Source organism: Schistocerca americana, chromosome 11, assembly GCF_021461395.2.
Source record: "Schistocerca americana isolate TAMUIC-IGC-003095 chromosome 11, iqSchAmer2.1, whole genome shotgun sequence".
NCBI lineage: Eukaryota > Metazoa > Arthropoda > Insecta > Orthoptera > Acrididae > Schistocerca > Schistocerca americana.
Genome location: NC_060129.1, coordinates 196,105,684 through 196,128,018, shown reverse-complemented (window position 1 = coordinate 196,128,018; position 22,335 = coordinate 196,105,684). Strand labels below are relative to the sequence as shown.

General features: G+C 42.8%; 1 protein-coding gene across 1 annotated transcript in view; it reads left to right on the top strand.

Moving 5' to 3' along the window:
• Positions 1-18,317, top strand: part of LOC124553544 — a 233,507-nt gene extending 215,190 nt beyond the window's left edge. The window contains exons 15-16 of the mRNA XM_047127391.1: positions 5,865-6,148; positions 17,463-18,317. Coding sequence (XP_046983347.1) covers positions 5,865-5,980 — 116 coding nt within the window. The 3' untranslated portion in view covers positions 5,981-6,148; positions 17,463-18,317. The remainder of the gene's footprint in view (positions 1-5,864; positions 6,149-17,462) is intronic.
• The last annotated feature ends 4,018 nt before the right edge of the window (positions 18,318-22,335 follow it).

Here is a 22,335-nt window from a genome sequence, read left to right as displayed (position 1 = left end):
AGAGCTCGAGCTTTCGACTGACTTCTCCTCGATCGTGGTGGAATGGAATGACTGCTGACGGCCTGCCGGTATCCCCTTACGTACTCCAGCTGCCAGCTGCGACGTCACTCGGGTGGTACTGGGTGTCTTCGATTGTCTGCTTTGGCATCCCTTATTAGCTGTCATTTTATGGCTGTAGCTCCACAGTGGTGCAGTTCTAGGAAATTTTTACTGGACTAGCCATCCCCCAACTCTGTTCTGAGCTTATTATATGCACTGGTGGAAACGGGAAATGTTACACGATAAACATCTTAATTGGATTCTGTGGAAATGTTGGAACACATGAGGCAATACTGACCTTACGCCTTATCTTAAGTAAAGGCAAACCTACGTTTCTACCATTTGTGGACATAGAGAAAGCTTTTGACAATGTTGACTGGAATACTCTCTTTCAAATTCTAAAGGCGTCAGTGGTAAAGTACATGGAGCTGTTTATAATTTCTACAGAAACCAGATGGCAGTTATAAGAGTCGAGGGACATGAAAGGGAAGCAGTGGATGGGAAGGCAGTGAGACAGGGTTGTAGCCTCTCCCCGATGCTATTCAATCTGTATATTGAGCAAGCAGTAAAGGAAACAAAAGAAAAATTCGGAGTAGGAATTAAAATCCACGGAGAAGAAGTAAAAACTTTGAGGTTCGCCAATGACATTGTAATTCTGTCAGAGACAGCAAAGGACTTGGAAGAGCAGTTGAACGGAATGGACAGTGTCTTGAAAGGAGGCTATAAGATGAACATCAACAAAAGCAAAATGAGGATAATGGAATGTAGTCGAATTAAGTGGGGTGATGCTGAGGGAATTGGATTAGGAAATGAGACACTTAAAGTAGTAAAAGAGTTTTGCTATTTGGGGAGCAAAATAACTGATGATGGTCAAAGTAGAGAGCATATAAAATGTAGACTGCATGAGACAAAGCTTTATGCCTCGCCTGCACCCGTCAACACTGACGTGGACCGTAGATGACTGGAAACATGTTGCCTGGTCAGACCAGTCCCGTTGTATTGAGCGAATGTACATGTATCGGTAAGCAGACAGTCTCATGAATCCATGGACGCTGTATGTCAGCAGGTGATTGTTTACACTGGTAGAGGCTCTGTAATGGTGTGGGGTATGTATGCTTGGAGTGACCCCTGATACGTCTAGATACCACTCTGACAGGTGACACATACATAAGCATTTTGTCTGATCACCTGCCTCCATTTGTGCCCACTCTGCATTCCAACAGACTTGGGGAATCCAGCAGGACAATGCGACACTCCACATGTCCAGAATTGCTACGAACTGGCTCCAGGAACTCTCTTCTGGGTTTAAACAATTCCACTGGTCACCAAACTCCCGAGACATGGGTATTATTGAGCATATCTGGGATGTCTTGCAACCCGCTGTTCAGAAGAGATCCCCTCCCCGTCGTGCTCTTACGGATTTATGGACAGCTCTACAGAATTCACAACGTCCATTCTCTCGAGCACTACTGTAGACATTAGTTGAGTCCATACCATCTACATCTACATCCATACTCCGCAAGCCACCTGACGGTGTGTGGCGGAGGGTACCTTGAGTACCTCCATCGGTTCTCCCTTCTATTCGAGTCTCTTATTGTTCGTGGAAAGAAGGATTCTCGGTATGCCTCTGTGTGGGCTCTAATCTCTCTGATTTTATCCTCACGGTCTCTTCGCGAGATATACGTAGGAGGGAGCAATGTACTGCTCGACTCCTCGGTGAAGGTATGAAGGTATGTTCTCGAAACTTCGACAAAAGCCCGTGCCGAGCTACTGAGCGTCTCTCCTGCAAAGTCTTCCACTGGAGTTTATCTATCATCTCCGTAACGCTTTCGCGATTACTAAATGATCCTGTAACGAAGCGCGCTGCTCTCCATTGGATCTTCTCTATCTCTTCTACCGACCCTATCTGGTACGGATCCCACACTGCTGAGCAGTATTCGAGCAGTGGGCGAACAAGCGTACTGTAACCTACTTCCTTTGTTTTCGGATTGCATTTCCTTAGGATTCTTCCAATGAATCTCAGTCTGGCATCTGCTTTACCGACGATCAACTTTATATGATCATTCCATTTTAAATCACTCCTAATGCGTACTCCCAGAGAATTTATGGAATAAACTGCTTCCAGTTGCTGACCTGCTATATTGTAGCTAAATGATAAGGGATCTTTCTTTCTATGTATTCGCAGCACATTACACTTGTCTACATTGAGATTCAATTGCCATTCCGTGCACCGTGCGTCAATTCGCTGCAGATCCTCCTGCATTTCAGTATAATTTTCAATTGTTACAACCTCTCGATATACCACAGCATCATCCGCAAAAAGCCTCGGTGAACTTCCGATATTGTCCACAAGATCATTTATGAATATTGTGAATAGCAACGGTCCTACGACACTCCCCTGCGAAATACCTGAAATCACTCTTACTTCGGAAGACTTCTCTCCAGTGAGAATGACACGCTGCGTTCTGTTATCTAGGAACTCTTCAGTCCAATCACACAATTGGTCTGATAGTCCATATGCTCTTACTTTGTTCATTAAACGACTGTGGGGAACTGTATCGAACGCCTTGCGGAAGTCGAGAAACAGGGCATCTACCTGGGAACCCGTGTCTATGGCCCTCTGAGTCTCGTAGACGAATAGCGAGAGCTGGGTTTCACACGACCATCTTTTTCGAAACCCATGCTGATTCCTACAGAGTAGATTTCTAGTCTCCAGAAAAGTCATTATACTCGAACATAATACGTGTTCCAAAATTCTACAACTGATCGACTTTAGAGATATAGGTCTACAGTTCTCCACATCTGTTCGACGTCCCTTCTTGAAAACGGGGATGACCTGTGCCCTTTTCCAATCCTTTGGAACGCTACGCTCTTCTAGAGACCTACGGTACACCGCTGCAAGAAGGGGGGCAAGTTCCTTCGCGTACTCTTGTGTAAAATCGAACTGGTATCCCATCAGGTCCATCGGCCTTTCCTCTTTCGAGCGATTTTAATTGTTTCTCTATCCCTCTGTCGTCTATTTCGATATCTACCATTTTGTCATCTGTGCGACAGTCTAGAGAAGGAACTACAGTGCAGTCTTTCTCTGTGAAACAGCTTTGGAAAAAGACATTTAGTATTTCGGCCTTTAGTCTGTCATCCTCTGTTTCAGTACCATTTTGGTCACAGTGTGTCTGGACATTTTGTTTTGATCCACCTACCGCTTTCACATAAGACCAAAATGTCTTAGGATTTTCTGCCAAGTCAGTACATAGAACTTTACTTTCGAATTCGTTGAGCGCCTCTCGCATAGCCCTCCTCACACTACATTTCGCTTCGCGTAATTTTTGTTTGTCTGCAAGGCTTTGGCTATGTTTATGTTTGCTGTGAAGTTCCCTTTGCTTCCATAACAGTTTTCTAACTCGGTTGTTTTACCACGGTGGCTCTTTTCCATCTCTTACGATCTTGCTTGGCACACACTCATCGTGTTGTGGCACTTCTGAGTGCTCATGTGGATCCTAGACGGTATTAGGCAGGTGTAGCAGTTTCTTTGGCTTAGCAGGGTATTTGATTCTGTGGGCAAACCGACGTCTACCTGGGAACATTTGATTCAACTGGCAGCAGTAGTTCGCCGATGTTATCGACGTGAGTTGGGCCATTCACAACCTTGCAAACACTGACTCCTTTCTGCTGCACCTTCACATACCCAGAACACTGTCCAGTTTATGCTGCTTCATTCCATTCCATGGTGCCAGTGAACTCGAATTGAAAGTGATTTGTGTTAACGATAACAATACAATATTTTTATTAGTAGCTAGTTTCGTAATGGAAAAAGTACAAGATATTCATACACTGTGTGATCAAAACAATCTGGCCACCTGCCTGAAAATGACTAAAAAGTTCGTGGTGCCCTCCATCGGTAATGCTGGAATTCAGTATGGTGTTGGCCCACCATTAGCCTTGATGACAGCTTCCACTCTCACTGGCGTACGTTCAGTCAGGTGCTGGAAGGTTTGTTGGGGAATGGCGGCCCATTCTTCACGGAGTGCTGCACTGAGGAGAGGTACCGATGTCGGTCGGTGAGGCCTGGCACGAAGTGGGCGTTCCAAAACATCCCAAAGGTGTTGTGTGGGATTCAGGTCAGGACTCTGTGCACGCCAGTCTATTACAAGGATGTTATTGTCGTGTATTCACTCCGCCACAGGCTGTGCATCATGAACAGGTGCTCGATCGTGTTGAAAGATGCAATCGCCATCGCCGAATTTCTCTTCAACAGTGGGAAGCAAGAAGGTGCTTAAAACATCAATGTAGGCCTGTCCTGTGATAGTACCACGCAAAACAACAAGGGGTGCAAGCCCCCTCCATGAAAAACACGACCACACCGTAACACCACCGCCTCCGAATTTTACTGTCGGCACTACACACGCTGACAGATGACGTTCACCGGGCATTCGCCATACCCACACCCTGCCATCGGATCGCCACACTGTGTACTGAGATTCGTCGCTCGACACAACATTTTTCCACTGCTCAATCGTCCAATGTTTACGCTCCTTACACCAAGCGAGGCGTCGTTGTGCATTTACCGGCGTGGTGTGTGGCTTATGAGCAGCCGATCGACCATGAAATCCGAGTTTTCTCATCTCCCGCCTAACTGTTGTAGTACTTGCAGTGGATCCTGATGCAGTTTGGAATTCCTGTGTGATGGTCTGGATAGATGTCTGCCTATTACACATTACGGCCCTCTTCAACTGTTGACGGTGTCTGTCAGTCAACAGGCGAGAGGCGAGGTCGGCCTGTACGCTTTTGTGCTGTACGTGTCCCTTCACGTTTCCACTTCACTATCGCATCGGAAACAGTGGACCAAGGGATGTTTAGGAGCGTGTATGACACAAGTGACACCCAGTCACGTGACCACGTTCGAAGTCCACGAGTTCTGTGACGCTCTCTCACAATGCCTAATGACTACTGAGATCGCTGATGTGGAGTACGTGGCAGTAGGTGCACCTAATATGAAAGACATATGTCTTTGGGGGTGTCCGGATAGTTTTGATCACATAGTGTATTATGTAGGCTGTAAATTGAAAGTACAGTAGAGCGTTAATTATCCGAAGTAATTGGGGGACATGGGTGTTTGGAAAACTGGTTTGTTGGGATAATCGAACTGTACATGTTTATTTGCCAAAAAGAAGTACTGTAGAGTAACAGAGAACAGAAGGTGACTGTTTGCACAGTGAGAAGCTCTTCTTGGGGGCGCGCGCCATCCTTCAAACTGCGCGGAGCGGCACGCCTCAACTCTAAGCTGGCGCAGCTGTTGGTGTGAACAGCTTTGATACTGCCGCTACTGCTACTGCCAGTGCCGAGCCGACAGAAGAGTGCCGATTGTTGAAACACAGCGACTGGCGCCTCGGCCGGTCAGCAGCGCCTCGTGAAGGCCCCATTAGAAGCAATGTTCCGCCAGCGGTGGCCCAGTGCGGCGACTGCTGTGGGAAACTTGGTTTGGGAGTGAGGGGGATGATGGAGAATAACAGGTGCGAGCGAGTACACAGTTCGGTTAAGCGGTCGTTCGGTTGACCGTCGTTTAGATAATTGACGCTCTACTGTAATAGCATATGCAGAAGAACTGGGAAACATAGCAGCTGTGCAGCATTTCGACCCTCCACCGACAGAACATACCATTCAGAATTGTCTGGCTAGTTAAGAAGAACTAAAAAGAGGAAGACTAAATGTGATGATAGAGGTCTTGGAATACTGAAAAAGATTTTACGTTTGCAGTGACTGCGAGTATCCTTGTGGGACCTCGGATTGCCTGCCCACCAAACGATTACCGTGTTCGCCGGTTGCAGACCCGCAGTACGAGGACGTGTTCAACTACGGCAGCTTCCGCGACTACCCGTGCGTGAAGCGGACGTTGTGCAGGCAGTGCGAGAAGCAGCCGTTTCTCGGGCCCCGGGAGCGGTGACGCCGACGCCACCGCCAGCGCCTCCCGCCACCTCCAGATCGCGCGACGCAGCCCCGCCGTGTCGGAGCACCTCGAGCTGCCGGCTGCTGCCGACAGGTTGCAGTGCGGTCCCACGCCTCTCTCGACTGCCGTCACCGCCTGTCCCTACTGTGCCAGGTACGAGCACAGGTCAGTGCCTCGTAATGTGACCGTGTCCTCGAAAACCTCAGATGTTGGGTCACATTTTTATTAATCCACAAATGATTTGTGTCTTTTTATTAGCAAACCTGGCTATTCTTGACAATTGCTAAATATGTTTGGGAATTGGATGTACCGGGTGATCAAAAAGTCAGTATAAATTTGAAAACTGAATAAAGCACAGAATGATGTAGATCGAGAGGTAAAAATTGACACACATGCTTGGAATGACATGGGGTTTTATTAGAACCAACCGTATTGCTAGACGCGTGGAAGATCTCTTGCGCGCGTCGTTTGGTGACGATCGTGTGCTCAGCCGCCACTTTCGTCACGCTTGGCCTCCCAGGTCCCCAGACCTCAGTCCGTGCGATTATTGGCTTTGGGGTTACCTGAAGTCGCAAGTGTATCGTGATCGACCGACATCTCTAGGGATGCTGAAAGACAACATCCGACGCCAATGCCTCACCACAACTCCGGACATGCTTTACAGTGCTGTTCACAACATTATTCCTCGACTACATCTATTGTTGAGGAATGATGATGGCCATATTGAGCATTTCCTGTAAAGAACATCATCTTTGCTTTGTCTTACTTTGTTATGCTAATTATTGCTATTCTGATCAGATGAAGTGCCACCTGTCGGACTTTAGTATTTTTCGGTTCTAATAAAACCCCATGTCATTTCAAGCATGTGTGTCAATTTCCACCTCTCTATCTACATTATTCTGTGATTTATTCAGTTTTCAAATTTATACTGACTTTTTGATCACCTGGTATGTTCTACTCTTCTTTTTCCCCCTCTTGCCCCCCCCTCTCTCTCTCCTCCACTCCCCCTCCCTTTGTCCATAAATGCTCCCTATCTCTGTCCACTACCTTTCCGCTATTCTCTGTACATCTCTTATCCCACACTGTCTCCATCCATCTCGTCCTCTCTCATCTCTCTGTCTATACCTTCCTCCTCCTTCTTCATACCCATTTCTTCCCCCTTCTTTGTCCGTTCCCCCCTCTCCCTCCCCCCTCTCCCCCTCCCCCTCCCCCTCCCCACTCTCTCTCCCTCTCTCTCCTTCTCACTCCCTCTCCCCCCCTCGCCCTCTCTCCCTCTCCCTCCCTCGCCTTCTCTCCCTTTCCCTCTCCCTCTCCCGTACTCCCTCTCCCTCTTTCCATCTCTCCCTCTCTCCCCCTCCCTCTTTCCATCTCTTCCTCTCCCTCTCTTCCCCACCCTCTCTCCCTCTCCCCCTCTCTCTCTGTCTCTGATCATATTTATTGTCATTGGAGACTGAACCTTGACTGGAAATATAAGTCAAAATGAACGGGTGAATCAGTTGGAATCATTGGTACACACGTTTCCAGTTGCTGTAACTGTGAGGAAAGTACAGGGTGCGGCAGTCAAACCTGCATTTATTATTAGTGCGCGGAAGCATTGGAAGTAGTTCGGGGGCGAGTAACAGAGGTCAGCACTGCGTTCCCTAACACAAAGCATTTTGGTAGAAATGGACCAGTCGATTAGGCAACAACAGTTGTTTGCAGTGAAACCTTCCTACCAAAGCGGCAGCTATGTAGCCGTTCAGCGTTGTTTCCGGGTGCATTTTCAAAATAATAGTAATAGGCTGGTACCTTTCGTTAACTCAATAAAAAGTCTAGTCGAAGACGTTGAAAACGTCAGTGAAACAACAAGGAAAAGAGGTCGCAGAGCGAAGACAGTGCGTAGTCCCGAGAATGTGGAACGTGTAAGAATTGCTGTGGGAAGAAGCCCGTGGAGATCAGTGCATGGACAAAGTGTTGTGGTGGGAATTTCTGGGACTGTCCGAAGGACTTTGAGGTTAGACTTACATCACCACCCATACAAAATCCAAGTGGTTAACGCTTTGAATAATAGCAACTTTATGGTTCGACATCATTTCTGTGAAAGTCTTTTCTAAATGATTGAAGAAAATGAGAAGCTTGTTCGCAACCTCTGGATGAGTGATGAGGCTCATTTTCACCCCAATGGACATGTGAACAAACAGAACTTTAGATATTCGAGTAATCAGAACCCTCACCAACTCCATGAAAAATCCCTGCACTCAACCGAGGTAACAGTTTGATATGCAATGTCCTCAGTGGGAATAATAGTCCCTTATTTTTTTGCGAACAAAAGAGAACAATCTGTTACCGTGACTGCTGAGTGCTATTGAACCATGTTAAGGACATTCTTCGTACCTCAGCTTCGTCAGTATGCAGTGAATGATGAAGCATTATTTCAACAATATGGAGCTACAATTCACACACCCCGCGTGAGCATTAATGTCCTGAATGAAGTTTTTCCTAACTGGGTGACTACCAAGAATGGAGCAATTGATTGTCCCCCTCCCCAAACTCCAGTGGCAGGTTTACTATTTAAGTTTCAGGAGAATACTTTCTGGGAAGATCATGTTATTTACTCCCACATACTCAGAAAGCTTTTGACAATGTTGACTGGAATACTCTCTTTCAAATTCTGAAGGTTGCAGGGGTAAAATACAGGGAGCGAAAGACTATTTACAATTTGTACAGAAACCAGATGGCAGTTACAAGAGTCGAGGGACATGAAAGGGAAGCAAGTGGTTGTGAAGGGAGTGAGACAGGGTTGTAGCCTTTCCCTGATGTCATTCAATCTGTATATTGAGCAAGCAGTAAAGGAAAAAAAAAATCAGAGTAGGTATTACAATCCATGGAGAAGAAATAAAAACTTTAAGGTTCGCCGATGACATTGTAATTCTGTCAGAGGCAGCAAAGGACTTGGAAGAGCAGTTGAACACAATGGACATTGTCTTGAAAGGAGGATATAAGATGAACATCAACAAAAGCAAAACGAGGATAATGGAATGTAGTCGAATTAAGTCGAGTGATGCTGAGGGAATCAGATTAGGAAATGAGACGCTTAAAGTAGTAAATGAGTTTTGCTATTTGGGGAGCAAAGTAACTGATGATGGTCGAAGTAGAGAGGATATAAAATGTAGACTGGCAATGGCAAGGAGAGCGTTTCTCAAGAAGAGAAATTTGTTAACATCGAGTATAGATTTAAGTGTCAGGAAGTAGTTTCTGAAAGTATTTGTATGGGGTGTAGCCATGTATGGAAGTGAAACGTGGACGATAAATAGTTTGGACAAGAAGAGAATAGAAGCTTTCGAAATGTGGTGCTACAGAAGAATGCTGAAGATTAGATGGGTAGATCTCATAACTAATGAGGAGGTATTGAATAGAATTGGGGAGAAGAGGAGTTTGTGGCACAACTTGACAAGAAGAAGCGATCGGTTGGTAGGACATGTTCTGAGGCATCAAGGGATCACAAATTTAGTATTGGAGGGCAGCATGGAGGGTAAAAATCGTAGAGGGAGACCAAGGGATGAATACACTAAGCAGATTCAGAAGGATGTAGGTTGCAGTAAGTACTGGGAGATGAAGAAGCTTGTACAGGATATAGTAGCATGGAGAGCTGCATCAAACCAGTCTCTGGACTGAAGACCACAAGAACAACAACATCTATGAGAGCAACCGGTTTGAACTACTTCTTGTTTTTCTTTTGTTTCCTCCTCGTCATGTTCTGTGTTGTAGATCTCTATTAAATCTGATGAAGTTGACAGATATCGGCTACTCGACGCTTATAGGGTGCGTAAGGGATACAGTATTCTCAGAATGCTGTAGAACAGTTCAAACAAACAACATTAGTAGTTTTTATTTTTATAAAGCAGTTGGCAATTCTTAACTTTGTAGTTACATCATTGTCACAAGTAACATGCAAACAGTAAGATTCTTTGCTATAGTTAAAGTCCAGACAAGTAACTGATAAGGATCCCAAGTACACTACTGGCCATTGAAATTGCTACACCACGAACATGACGTGCTACAGATGCGAAATTTAACCGGCAGGAAGAAGATTCTGTGATACGCAAATGATTAGCTTTTCAGAGCATTCACACAAGGTTGACGCCGGTGGCGACACCTACAACGTGCTGACACGAGGAAAGTTTCCAACCGATTTCTCATACACAAACAGCAGTTGACCGGCATTACCTGGTGAAACGTTGTTGTGATGCCTCGTGTAAGGAGGAGAAATGCCTACCATCACGTTTCCGACTTTGATAAAGGTCGGATTGTAGCCTATCGCGATTGCGGTTTATCGTATCGCGACGTTGCTGCTCGCATCGGTCGAGACTCAATGACTGTTAGCAGAATATGGAATCGGAGGGTTCAGGAGGGTAATACGGAACGCCGTGCTGGATCGCAACGGCCTCGTATCACTAGCAGTCGAGATGACAGGCATCTTATCCGCACGGCTGTAACGGATCTGCAGCCACGTCTCGATCCCTGAGTCAACAGATGGGGGCGTTTGCAAGACAACAACCATCTGCACGAACAGTTCGACAAACTTTGTAGCAGCACGGACTACCAGCTCGGAGATCGTGGCTGCGGTGTCCCTTGACGCTGCATCACAGACAGGAGTGCCTGCGATGGTGTACTCGAACGATGAACCTGTGTACACGAATGGCAAAATGTCATTTTTTTTTGGATGAATCCAGGTTCTGGTTACAGCATCATGATGGTCACATCCGTGTTCGGCAACATCATGGTGAACGCACATTGGAAGCCTGTATTCGTCATCGCCATACTGGCGTATCACCCGGCGTGATGGTATGGGGTGCCATCGGTTACGCGTCTCGGTCACCTCTTGTTCGCATTGACGGGACTTTGAACAGTGGACGTTAAATTTCAGATGTGTTACGACCCGTGGCTCTACCCTTCATTCGATCCCTGCGAAACCCAAAATTTCAGCAGGATAATGCACGACCGCATGTTGCAGGTCCTGTACGGGCCTTTTGGGTAAAGAAAATGTTCGACTGCTGCCCTGGCCAGCACATTCTCCAGATCTCTCACCAATTGAAAACGTCTGGTGAATGGTGGCCAAGCAACTGGCTCCTCACAATACGCCAGTCACTACTCTTGATGAACTGTGGTATCGTGTTGAAGCTGCACGGGCAGCGGTACCTGTACACGCCATCCGAGCTCTGTTTGATTCAATGCCCAGGCGTATCGAGGCTGTTATTACGGCCAGAGGTGGTTGTTCTGGGTATTGATTTCTCAGGATCTATGCACCCAAATTGCGTGAAAATGTATACATATGTCAGTTCTACTATAATATATTTGTCCAATGAATACCCATTTATCATCTGCATTTCTTCTTTGTGTAGCAATTTTAATAGCCAGTAGTGTATTTGTGATTATGTATGTATTTACGTTCCTTTACTCCAGTACAGTAGGTGTTCACTTACTGCGTATTGTGTATCACTAGACTATTGCACTAATATGGAATATGAGTATTTTTTTTGCACTAATATGGAATATGAGTATTTTTAGTTTAAATTTGTGTAGATATTATTCCTGTCTTTATTTGCTCTACATTTAAAGTCTTTTCGAACTCATGTTTATGAGAGCAACCTGTTTGAACTACTTCTTGTTTTTTCTTTTGTTTCCTCCTTCTCGTCTTCTGTGTTGTAGATTTCTATTAAATCTGTTAAAGTTGACGGATCTCGGCCACTCGAGACTTGTAGGGTGCGTAAGGGATGCAGTGTTCTCGGAACGCTGTAGAACAATACAAACAAATAACATTAGTACCAGAATGAGATTTTCACTCTGCAGTGGAGTATGCGCTGTTACGAAACTTCCTGGCAGATTAAAATTGTGTGCAGGACAGAGACTCGAACTCGGGACTTTTGCCTTTTCGCGGGCAAGTGCTCCTCCATCTGAGCTACCCAAGCTTGCAGGAGAGCTTCTGTGAAGTTTGTAAGGTAGGAGACGAGGTACTGGCAGAAGTAAAGCTGTGAGGACGGGGCGTGAGTCGTGCTTGGGTAGCTCAGTTGGTAGAGCACTTGCCCGCAAAAGGCAAAGTTCCTGAGTTCGAGTCTCGGCCCGGCACGCAGTTTTAATCTGCCAGGAAGTTAAATAACATTAGTAGTTTTATTTTTATAAAGCAGTTGGCAATACTTAACTTTGGAGTTACATCATTGTCGCAAGTAACATGCAGACAGTAAGATTCTTCGCTATAGTCAAAGTCCAGGCAAGTAACTGATAAGGTTCACAAGTAGTTCTTCTTGTAGCACGCTCCAAAAGAAAAAGTTCCACTAACATCAGTACACTGAGGGGATGTGAGCAGCCGAGGCTGGAAGGAGCGGCGTTTGTCTTCATTTCTTGCAGGGGCACTCCCGGGACAGCTTGGTCCTTGCCAGCATGCTATTGGCTGATGTTTCCTCACCACCGTCTCCGATCTTCCGTTCGTCGTCTTCATTCCGGCACTTGTGGTTGTGCCTGAACAAAAGTGTAACTAGTTGACATAAAATCATCACTTCGAATCTAGTCATCCGGACTGCGTGGAACATTTTGGATTTGAATTAATTCAGCAATTGTTCCTGCATTTCCTTGAGCTTCAATGGCTGCAGGTGCGCCTCGCTCATCACCTGCAAAGTGTGCTTTGCTGAAGCACTAGGTGACAGTTTCGGGCTTCATTTCTCGTGCTGCCAAATCGATCCAGTTTACTGCATCCACAAGAGAAACTGGCCGTGTAATATCGGCTAAACTTTCAGCTTCTTCGACAGTGAGAGTAACAGACTGTGTCAATAACTGCCTGTAATGTCGACTTCGACATCTTACTAGCCAAACTTAGGGGTCTAAATTTCTCACCGAGTGCAGTGCAATGGTTCCGCTCGTACGTGATGTCTCGTCAGCAACGCATCCTGTCCGGGAATACAAAATCACAATGGCGGCAGGTAGTGTCAGGCGTTCCCCGAGGCTCAGTATTAGGTCCTATACTCTTCTCTCTATATGTCAATGATGTGTCATTCGTTCTGACCTATTGCAAATATCATATGTATGCTGATCAGTTGTATCTAAGTGTGAAACCAAGCAATCTTAAGAAAGCTATTGAAAATTTCAGTACTGACCTCGATGCGCTGTCAGAATGGACTCGCATTCGGGAGGACGACAGTTCAATCCCGCGTCCGGCCATCCAGATTTAGGTTTTCCGTGATTTCCCTAAATCGCTCCAGGCAAATGCCGGGATGATTCCTTTGAAAGGGCACGGCCGACTTCCATCCTCGTCCTTCCCTAATCCGATGAGACCGGTGACCTCGCTGTTTGGTCTCCTTCCCCAAAACAACCAACCAACCAACCACTGTCAGAATGGGCACAGGACATAGGACTAAAACTAAACCCATCTAAAACCCGAGCAGCACTAGTTGGTCACTCTAAGCTCATTAGCCCAAAACATTGGGAATCCATACCATCTCTTATCCTAAATGGAACAAATATTAACTTCTCTCCCTCAGCAAAGAGTTTGGGAGTAATAATAGATGAAAATCTAAATTGGACTGAGCAAGTAACTGCAGTGTTGAAAAAAGCATCAGCATCCCTTCGTGTCCTACAAAAATATAAAAAACTCTTCCCTTTTGATCTGAAAAAGAAATTAATACAAACGCTTATACTCTCAATCATTGATTACAGCGATATTATCCTACAAGGCCTCTCTCAGGAAAATTCGCGACATCGAAAAATTCGCAACGTCGGAAAATTCGCAACGTCGGAAAATTCGCAACGTCGGAAAATTCGCGACGCCGGAAAATTCGCAACGTCTGGAACTGGTCACGAATGCCTGCGTCCGATATATCTGTGACGTTCGACTTTTTGATCACATTTGACCTGCATATGCAAAATTGTCCTGGCTGCGTGCAGACAAATGCAGAGATTTCCGTACACAGTGGTTTTTCCATTTCAACTTACGTCCGTCCACACAACAGTAGAGTGAATCTTTCCTTGCCCATTTTTCCACAGGTGCACTTTTCACCTTATATTGCTAGAGATTTTTCACGATAAAACAGTCCCGTTTTGTTGGCAGTGAATATGTCTTTCTGGTCGTATTTTGCATCCAATTGTCTTCCATTGCACTGCACTTTCCTGCACCTCTTTAGTTTTCCCACACCATTCCACATGATCTTGTGTCTAGCTCTGAAACTGTGCGGCCTTCCTGAGGAAGCCTTAAACTCCATATTCTGGAGCCCTTTAGGAACTTTCAGAGGCTCACTCTGTGATGTTGTTCCAGCAAAGGTAAGTTTTTTTTACCTGTGCACTTACATTCCCACACTGTCTTGTTAATTTCTTCATTTCCCATCATCTTTGTCTTTCTTTTCATTTGGCCATTTCCTTTCGTCCTGTATCTTACCCTTATTTCTCAAAGTTTCGTAAATTCATCTGTTACCAACTTGAAATGCAGCACACTGAGTTTGTCTCTCTCACTCACCTCAATTAAATTAATCTTTTTGTTAAGTATTAGTGACATTTACTTTTTGTTCGACATCGTATTGTCACATAAAGTGTTCCAAGTAAACTGGAACTGGCAGAAAATAATGCACGTAGTGCATCTATGTGCAATTTCTGAACTTGCAGGGTAAATCGACTGTTTAACAGAACGACTGTCACTTCTGTTACATAAGAGCATTGTCAGGGCTGTTACATCTTCGTGTGAAAAGTAGCATCCTTGTATTGAGATGAATAACTGAGGGATATTTTAATACAGTAGAACTGTGTAAGCTGCATTTCTGCTTTATACAGTGAATTATTATTTATTTCTTCAAATTTCCATTCCCACATGCCACTTTATATTAAAAAAATTGCCATACAGAAATGTGTTGGATGTGTCTGGACTGAAATATTTTGCACGATTTAGCTGTATTTCCAAATTACACACTTTCTGCTTTGATCAAGTTTTACTGTAGTTTTTATTGTATTTGATGGTATGTAACATAAGTGTAAAAGCAGGGGCTTTCCTTAGAAATAGTGTTAACTTGTAATGTGCTAATAACACCAGTTTTTCTCTAGGCAATCTGTTAGGTCAGTACACTACAAAATTAGTTTTAGACATTTTTATTCCCTTGCTATTGTAGAACATTAACAAATATGTTCTTTCATATTGCATTGTAAGTGAAGTAGTGAATGAATTATTTAATTAATTAGTTCCTGAATATTCAGTTTTGTCCACAAATATATACTAAGCATAGGGAGCTGTCTAAACACTCATCATTCCAGACAGCTTAATTCAGCTGTATTTACTGTGCCAGAAGTTTTTGTGATGAATTCACACGTGTACAACTAGCCATTAATGACATTAGGACAGGAGCGGTCAATGTAAAAAACACAAATTTACATTTTAGCAAAGCAATCATCTCAGGTGTTACGTAAAGCTGTTTACTGTGCGAGTGAAATCTGAGTTTCCATTTCTCTCACGAAGCTGAATTCAAATCCATATCAAGCTGCTGTGGTCTAAAAAAGGACAGGTATACACTCCTGTCCTTTTTTTCCCCCTGGGGTGGGTCTTTACGCTCCCGGGATTGGGGTGGCTCCTTGCCCTCTCCCTTGAAGCCCACTTCCTTTCGTCTTCCCCTCTCCTTCCCTCTTTCCTGATGGGGCAGCGGTTTGTTGCGAAAGCTTGAATTTTGTGTGTGTGTTTGTGTTTGTTTGTGTGTCTATCGGCCTGCCAGCGCTTTCGTTCGGTGGGTCACCTCATCTTTGTTTTTATATACTACTTCATATTTCCGATGAAATGTCCACGAGTCCGAACAAGTCAGTAAGAAAACTCGCCCAGGAAACCGATGTTAGTGTCGGAATGGCCCACACAGCTGTAAGGAAAAAAATCAGAATTTTTCCCATACAAAGTGACAGTCGTGCAAGAACTGAAAAATACTGATCATGGCAAGAGACTGCATTATTGTCAACGGTTCAAAAATTTCGTTCAACAAAATGGAAGGGATATTCTCAATGAAACGTTTTTCACTGATGAGGTGTGGTTTCATTTATCCAGGTACGTGAACTCGCAAAATTCTCGTATGTGGAGTACTGCAAATCTATTGTATATTCCTGAGGAACCACTTCATCCTGTGAAAATAGGAGTTTGGATTGCAATTTCTAGATGTCGGATTGTGGGCCCCATATTTTTCAATGAAACAATAAACGCACAACGATAATGCAGTGATATTCTGTACCCATTCATAGGAGAACTTGTGTTAAGTGAAATACTGAACGGTTATTTTCAACAAGATGGTGCAACCGCGCATACAGCTGACAGTTCAGTGTCCCTGCTTGCCGATGTTTTAGTGATCACATAATTTCACAGGGACTTTAACCTCCCTGATCGTCTGACCGAACACCACCTGACTTTTTCTTCTGGGGTGCAGCGAAAGCAACTGTCTATAAAAACCGCCCAAAATCCATCGACGAATTGAAAACTGCAGTATCCACTTTCACTGCTTCTGTTACAGAACAAATGTTACAGTTTGTGTTTGGAAACACGATTAGATGAACTGAATTGTGTTGTAACGGTACTTTGACTACCGCGCCTCCGCCAATACAAAGATATGATTTACGATCGCGCATGTGGAAGAGCGCTGCGCCAGCGACCGATTTTTATAAATAATTTTTATCTTTTTTTTTTTAACTGTTGCGTAGGTGTTTGTTTTTAACAACGAATTGATTTCTCTCTCTCTCTCTCTCTCTCTCTCTCTCTCTCTCTTGTCTTCATACAAAAGACGTGTATTTTTCCGCGCTGTGTTAAATATGCTTTTAAGTGGAAATTAAAACTATATTACGAAACAAAGTTATTTCAATAGTGATTCGAAATGGTTATTCCAAATGTATAAATTAATCCTGACAGTGACAACTTAAAGAAATTTTCAACAGACGGAAAACAATGAAAACAGGTCATTCTACGAGAAAATTAAGAAGACAGCCACAAAGACTATATTATAATTAATACTACTTTTCTAACAGACATATAAGGTAAATTTCAACTAGTTTCTGATGCTATTTCCGTACAGTCGCTTTTTGTAGTGTTGCCGACCCGGTCTGCCATGCGCGGTCAAATTACAGCACTATCTCAATCAGTAATACGAAGTCCGCCTTATCCGTAACTTATTGCATCAAAATTCAAAACCCAATCAGATTTTCTATTTTATATTTTGAGAGCAGAACCACGAGGAATGGAAACACTACAGTGCATTCAACAACAGGGGGGGACACTTTGAACATTCAGTGTGAAAATTTGTAACTAAAAATGAATATTCAATAAATTAATAACTTGTATTTCATCGAGTTTCATTTCGGTATAGTCACTGCGGCATACGGCACACGCGACTAACAATCGTACGGCACTGCGGTGAGACTTTTTGAACACCGTGTATCCTCTTGACCAATTTTTTGTCTTTTTTTTTTCTCTTCTGTATTTGTTTGATGATTTTAATGCTTGCAGGTCTACTCAAATTTCTGACGGGTACAACAGTGCTCCATTTGAAGAAAGTAATCATGATGTGCTGATGGAGCAGGAGGAGAAAACACAGTTCATCAGTTGTAGTCTTCGAACACAAGAAATTGTGTCACAAGAGAATAATTCGTTCTGCAGTGCAGATAGTGTGGGTGCGATGGACCGGAACTTTTCTGTCTTGACTTGCAGTTCGTGCATACGGAGCTTTACATCAAAATACAGCCTCATAATGCATTTTTTCATTGATATTGATACTGTAGAACCACAATCACATGTTTATAGATGCTGTGGTGAAGTGTGTCTCACTGATTTCATGCTGAATAAGCATTTGAATATGAAATACAGTGACATGACCCTGCATGCTCATTTGGTGACAGTAGTAAGGTGTGTATTTTATTTTTTATTTACACGTCAAGTTCCGTAGAACCAAAATGAGGAAGCAAATCTCCAAGGTCGTGGATCGTGTCAGTACATGTACAGTGTAGCTTCAGTGATTTGTGCAAAGACGTATTCAGTTCAAAAGATCACGTGCCTGTTTCTTTCAGTGGTAACAATTCACATAAACAAGTCACAGACATTGATCACATATCACAGGGACATTGTCGTTGACCCAGTAACTGCCCTCTGCCAAAATAAATGCACATGTGAAGCTGTACAAATGAACTGTATGTAGTAAATACTTTGCTTTTCCTTGTTACCCCAAGAACTGTGCTATTGTCTAGAGTAGGGGTCTCCAAACTATGGCCCGCGGGCTGAAACCGGCCCGCGTTAGCTGGCCGGACATCCCCGGTATCCGGCCCGCCAAACATTTGAGGTGCTACCTATACTGCCAACAATTGAGTGTCGAGGCCTATCCCGACCAATACTCCGCGACATTGTCGGAGCTCTATCTTTACAAAGCGGAAGGTCATGGTTAAACTTGTGGCTGTCCACAATAAACAGACAGACCATTCTCTGTGCGGTAGTGAAAAAAAAAGAAAAAAAAGAATGGTTAACAGACTAGTTTGGCGGAAACATTTTAAGTAAAAAAATTCTTTGCATTTTATTGTACTCAAGAGTCTGGTGCAAGTCTTTCAGATGGACGCCACTTCGGCGACTAGTCTTAGTAATCAATCATTATGGAAGATGCTTCTTAAGCGAGGTTTTCACTTTCTTTTGATTACGTTGTAAAATACACATAGCAAGTAAATCGTATAAAATACTTTTATTTAAAGGCAATTTAAGGAAAATACAGTACCTGGTGTACATAATGATATTGGATATTTTAGTTTTAACTGATGTATAAAAACAACTAATTAATTTATATCTTGAAAACTCACAGTGTTAGAGTATTTACGTAAAGAAATTTAACATCTCAGTGATAATTAGTGACTTTTATGTAGTTGTAACTTTCCTTTCATAATTACCTCCAGTTGTGGATCAAGTTTACTGGTAGAGATAGATAAAACTAAGGAGTAGTCTGCCTAAACAAATTGCAATGAATTTATTTTAAGGTACTTCAATTACTAAATTAAATACTCACAATTACACTGTAGTTCCACTAAAAAGTACAGTGAAAAAATACTCAAGTCGTGCTATACGTATCTCGATTTTCAGATTTTCCTCGTCTCTTTGAATTCATACTTAGAATTGTCCCACACTTCTTCGTCTCACCTACTAGTACAGCGCATAAAACACTAAAAATACTCAAGAGACACTCACAACATAGACACAATCACGCAACTGAACTGTCAAATATACGCTCTGGCTCTGCTACTCGCTACAAGACTACATAACTAAACTTATTGTTGCGCCGCTTGAAATAACAATGAGTTGACATACTCTAGCTCTGTTACGTCTTGCAGTAATAGTGTTGCTAACAATGATTTTGAGATTTCGTTAACTTTGCAGGACGCTTTCGTGAAGAATGTGCAGTGACATACTTTTTTGTCGGTGAAATTCGCCAGTATTTCGGTCAGGTACGTCCACCAATCAAAATTATGTAATTAAATAAAAATCATAGTTCGTTTCACACAACCTCAGATTTTTGCAATTTCATCTTTCCTTTAGCCTTGCATTACGGTGATCATGCAGTGCTAGGGTGCTTTAATCCCACTTGGTAGATCTTGGCCCTTATGACTTCGTGGAGGAGTCAATGTGGCCCACAGACTAAAAAGTTTGGAGACCCCTGTTCTAGGGTACAACCAACCAAATGTGAAGTTTGCAGAAAGTTGATTGGTACACCTGTTTCTCTCGAATCCCATGCTTTAGTGTGTCACCAATGTGATTATTGTGGCAAGTTGTTTGCTAGAGCTGCCAAGTTCGAAATCCACTTGTCGGTGCATTCTGGGGTGAAGTCACTCACATACAGTGTCTGTAGTGACTTATTTGAGTGCTCTTAATCGCAAGAAGCACATGTTGGTGCAGTCTTAAATCAAGAGACCTGTAGCTTTGCATGCTGAAAGGTCTCCATAATAGTTTGCTGTACAGTATTTTTTTTCCTTTGTTCATTGTTGGAACAGCATTGCAATATTTGTAATGGTGTGGTTTGTTGTGTGTAGTGAATCCACTCTTTATTGCAACAATAAATATACATATTTTTATTGTGAAACACGAGTTTTGTAAGAAGCTCAATTTTGTTAGTCTTGTTTTGTGTTCAGTAGTAATAAGATATTAATTCAGCTCTTCAAATTAAATAGGTGTGTGTGTGGGGGGGGGGGGGGGGGGGGAGGGGGTTGCAGAGATTAGATTAGATTAGTTTTTCGTTCCATAGATCCCTGCTGAGGAGATCCTCGTGGATGTGGAACTTGTCAGTTTTTTTTATTTTTATGTTTTAAAAATTTTTTTAAAGCTGAAACAACAATACTAATAGTATGAATATATACAACACATCATTTTTTTCTATTAAAAAAATCATCAATGGAGTAGAAGGAGTTGGCCACTAGTAAGTCTTTCAGGCTCCTTTTAAACTGATCTTTATTTGTAACTAAATTTTTTATGTTTGCTAGCAAATTATTGAACATGAGTGTTCCTGACTAGTGGACCCCTTTTTGAACTAAAGTAAGTGCTTTTAAGTCTTTGTGCAGATCATTTTTGTTCCTAGTATTGTATGTATGAACTGAGCTGTTTGTTGGAAAAAGAGATATATTATTTAGAACAAATTTCATTAAGGAGTAAATATACTGAGACGCAGTAGTTAGTATACCCAGTTCTTTGAAGAGGTTTCTGCAGGACGTCCGTGAATTTACTCCACAAATAATACGTATTACACTCTTTTGGACTCTGAAAACTTTTGTTTGACTTGAAGAGTTACCCCAAAATATTATACCATATGACATTATGGAATGAAAGTAGGCAAAGTGTGCAAGCTTTTTCATTTTTATGTCGCTTTTGTCTGCTAACACTCGAATTGAAAAATACACATTTGTTAAGGCGTTTCTGCAGTTCTGTGGTGTGCTCCTCCCAACTGAATTTATTGTCACGTTGCATTCCCAGGAATTTAAGACTGTCAACCTCTTCTATCTGCTCTTCTTCATACTTTATGCATATGCTGGGTGGAAACCTCTTACAGGTTCTGAATTGCATATAGTGAGTCTTTTCGATGTTTAATGTCAGTGAGTTGGGTTTAAACCATTTATTAATATCCATGAAAATATAATTACCAGATCTTTCTAGAACTACACTCGACATACTATTTATTGCAATACTTGTGTCATCTACAAACAAAACAAACTCTGCTTCTGGCAGTGTAACTGATGAGAGATCATTAATGTACACAAGAAAAAGCAATGACCCTAAGATGGATCCTTGTGGGATACCACATGTAATTTCTTCCCATTCTGATGGTGACTGATGACTTAATTCACTAGTCCCTTGCACTGACACTCTTTGTTTCCTGTTAGCAAGGTATGACTTGAACCATTTTGCAGCACTGCCCGTGACACCATAGAATTCTAATTTATTTAAAAGCACATATGCTCGAGTGAGTTGTACTGGTTGGAGTGTTTAGTAAGTCAAGAATGGCAACATGGCATCCAAATTATGTCCCAGGAAGGTCTTCTTTTGCTTTCAACAAATAAAAAGCGCTTCTTATATTGCATAAAATAACTAAATAACTGTATAGTAATTAAATTATGCTGTATGCTCTGTTTTCTTGCTGCCCATATCTTTGAATTTCTTCTAGTCAAATTATCTAGTTGTTTATTGCACAAATTATGTAAGTATTTTAAGTTTCTGCAAAAAGATTGCATACTTTATTTAATGAAGTTCGTGCATATCCAGTGCTGCATGTATGCGAGATAGTGCCACAGTAATTGACTGGTACTCCTACATATACTGAAGAAATGATGTTAGGCTTGTGTTTTCATGTAACTTACACCCTCTGTAACTTTAAGACATTTAATATTTTGAAGATATCTTTGAAACCACTGCCTTCTTATTAATACCCTCCTAAGCCGTAAATGTTATTCACAGGAATAGCAGGCATTTGTTTAACAGTAGCTCCACACACGACTTATTTCAGCTGGCTGAATATGCACATGTGGATAGTTGGTGTTATCTGGAGCTGCTCGGTCCGAAATCTGCAACATTTTGGTCTGCACGATTGTTTTACATTAGTGTTGTATACCTTTATTGTTGAAGGCACATATTGTCCAAATGTATGATGTGGTTAGTTCGTCACCTGCTCTTCACAATGTACAGTAGTCCTGCCACTTTTGGAATAATATTTAAACATTATTTAATTTTTTTTCCGTTCAGTTTTTGCTGGTGCATGCTTGTGGCATGACAGTGAAGTCACTAGTCTCCTCAATTACCACCATCTGATATGTTTCATCTTTCACAGCTTATTCAGCTGTGGTAATTGTTTCTCAGAACAACAAAA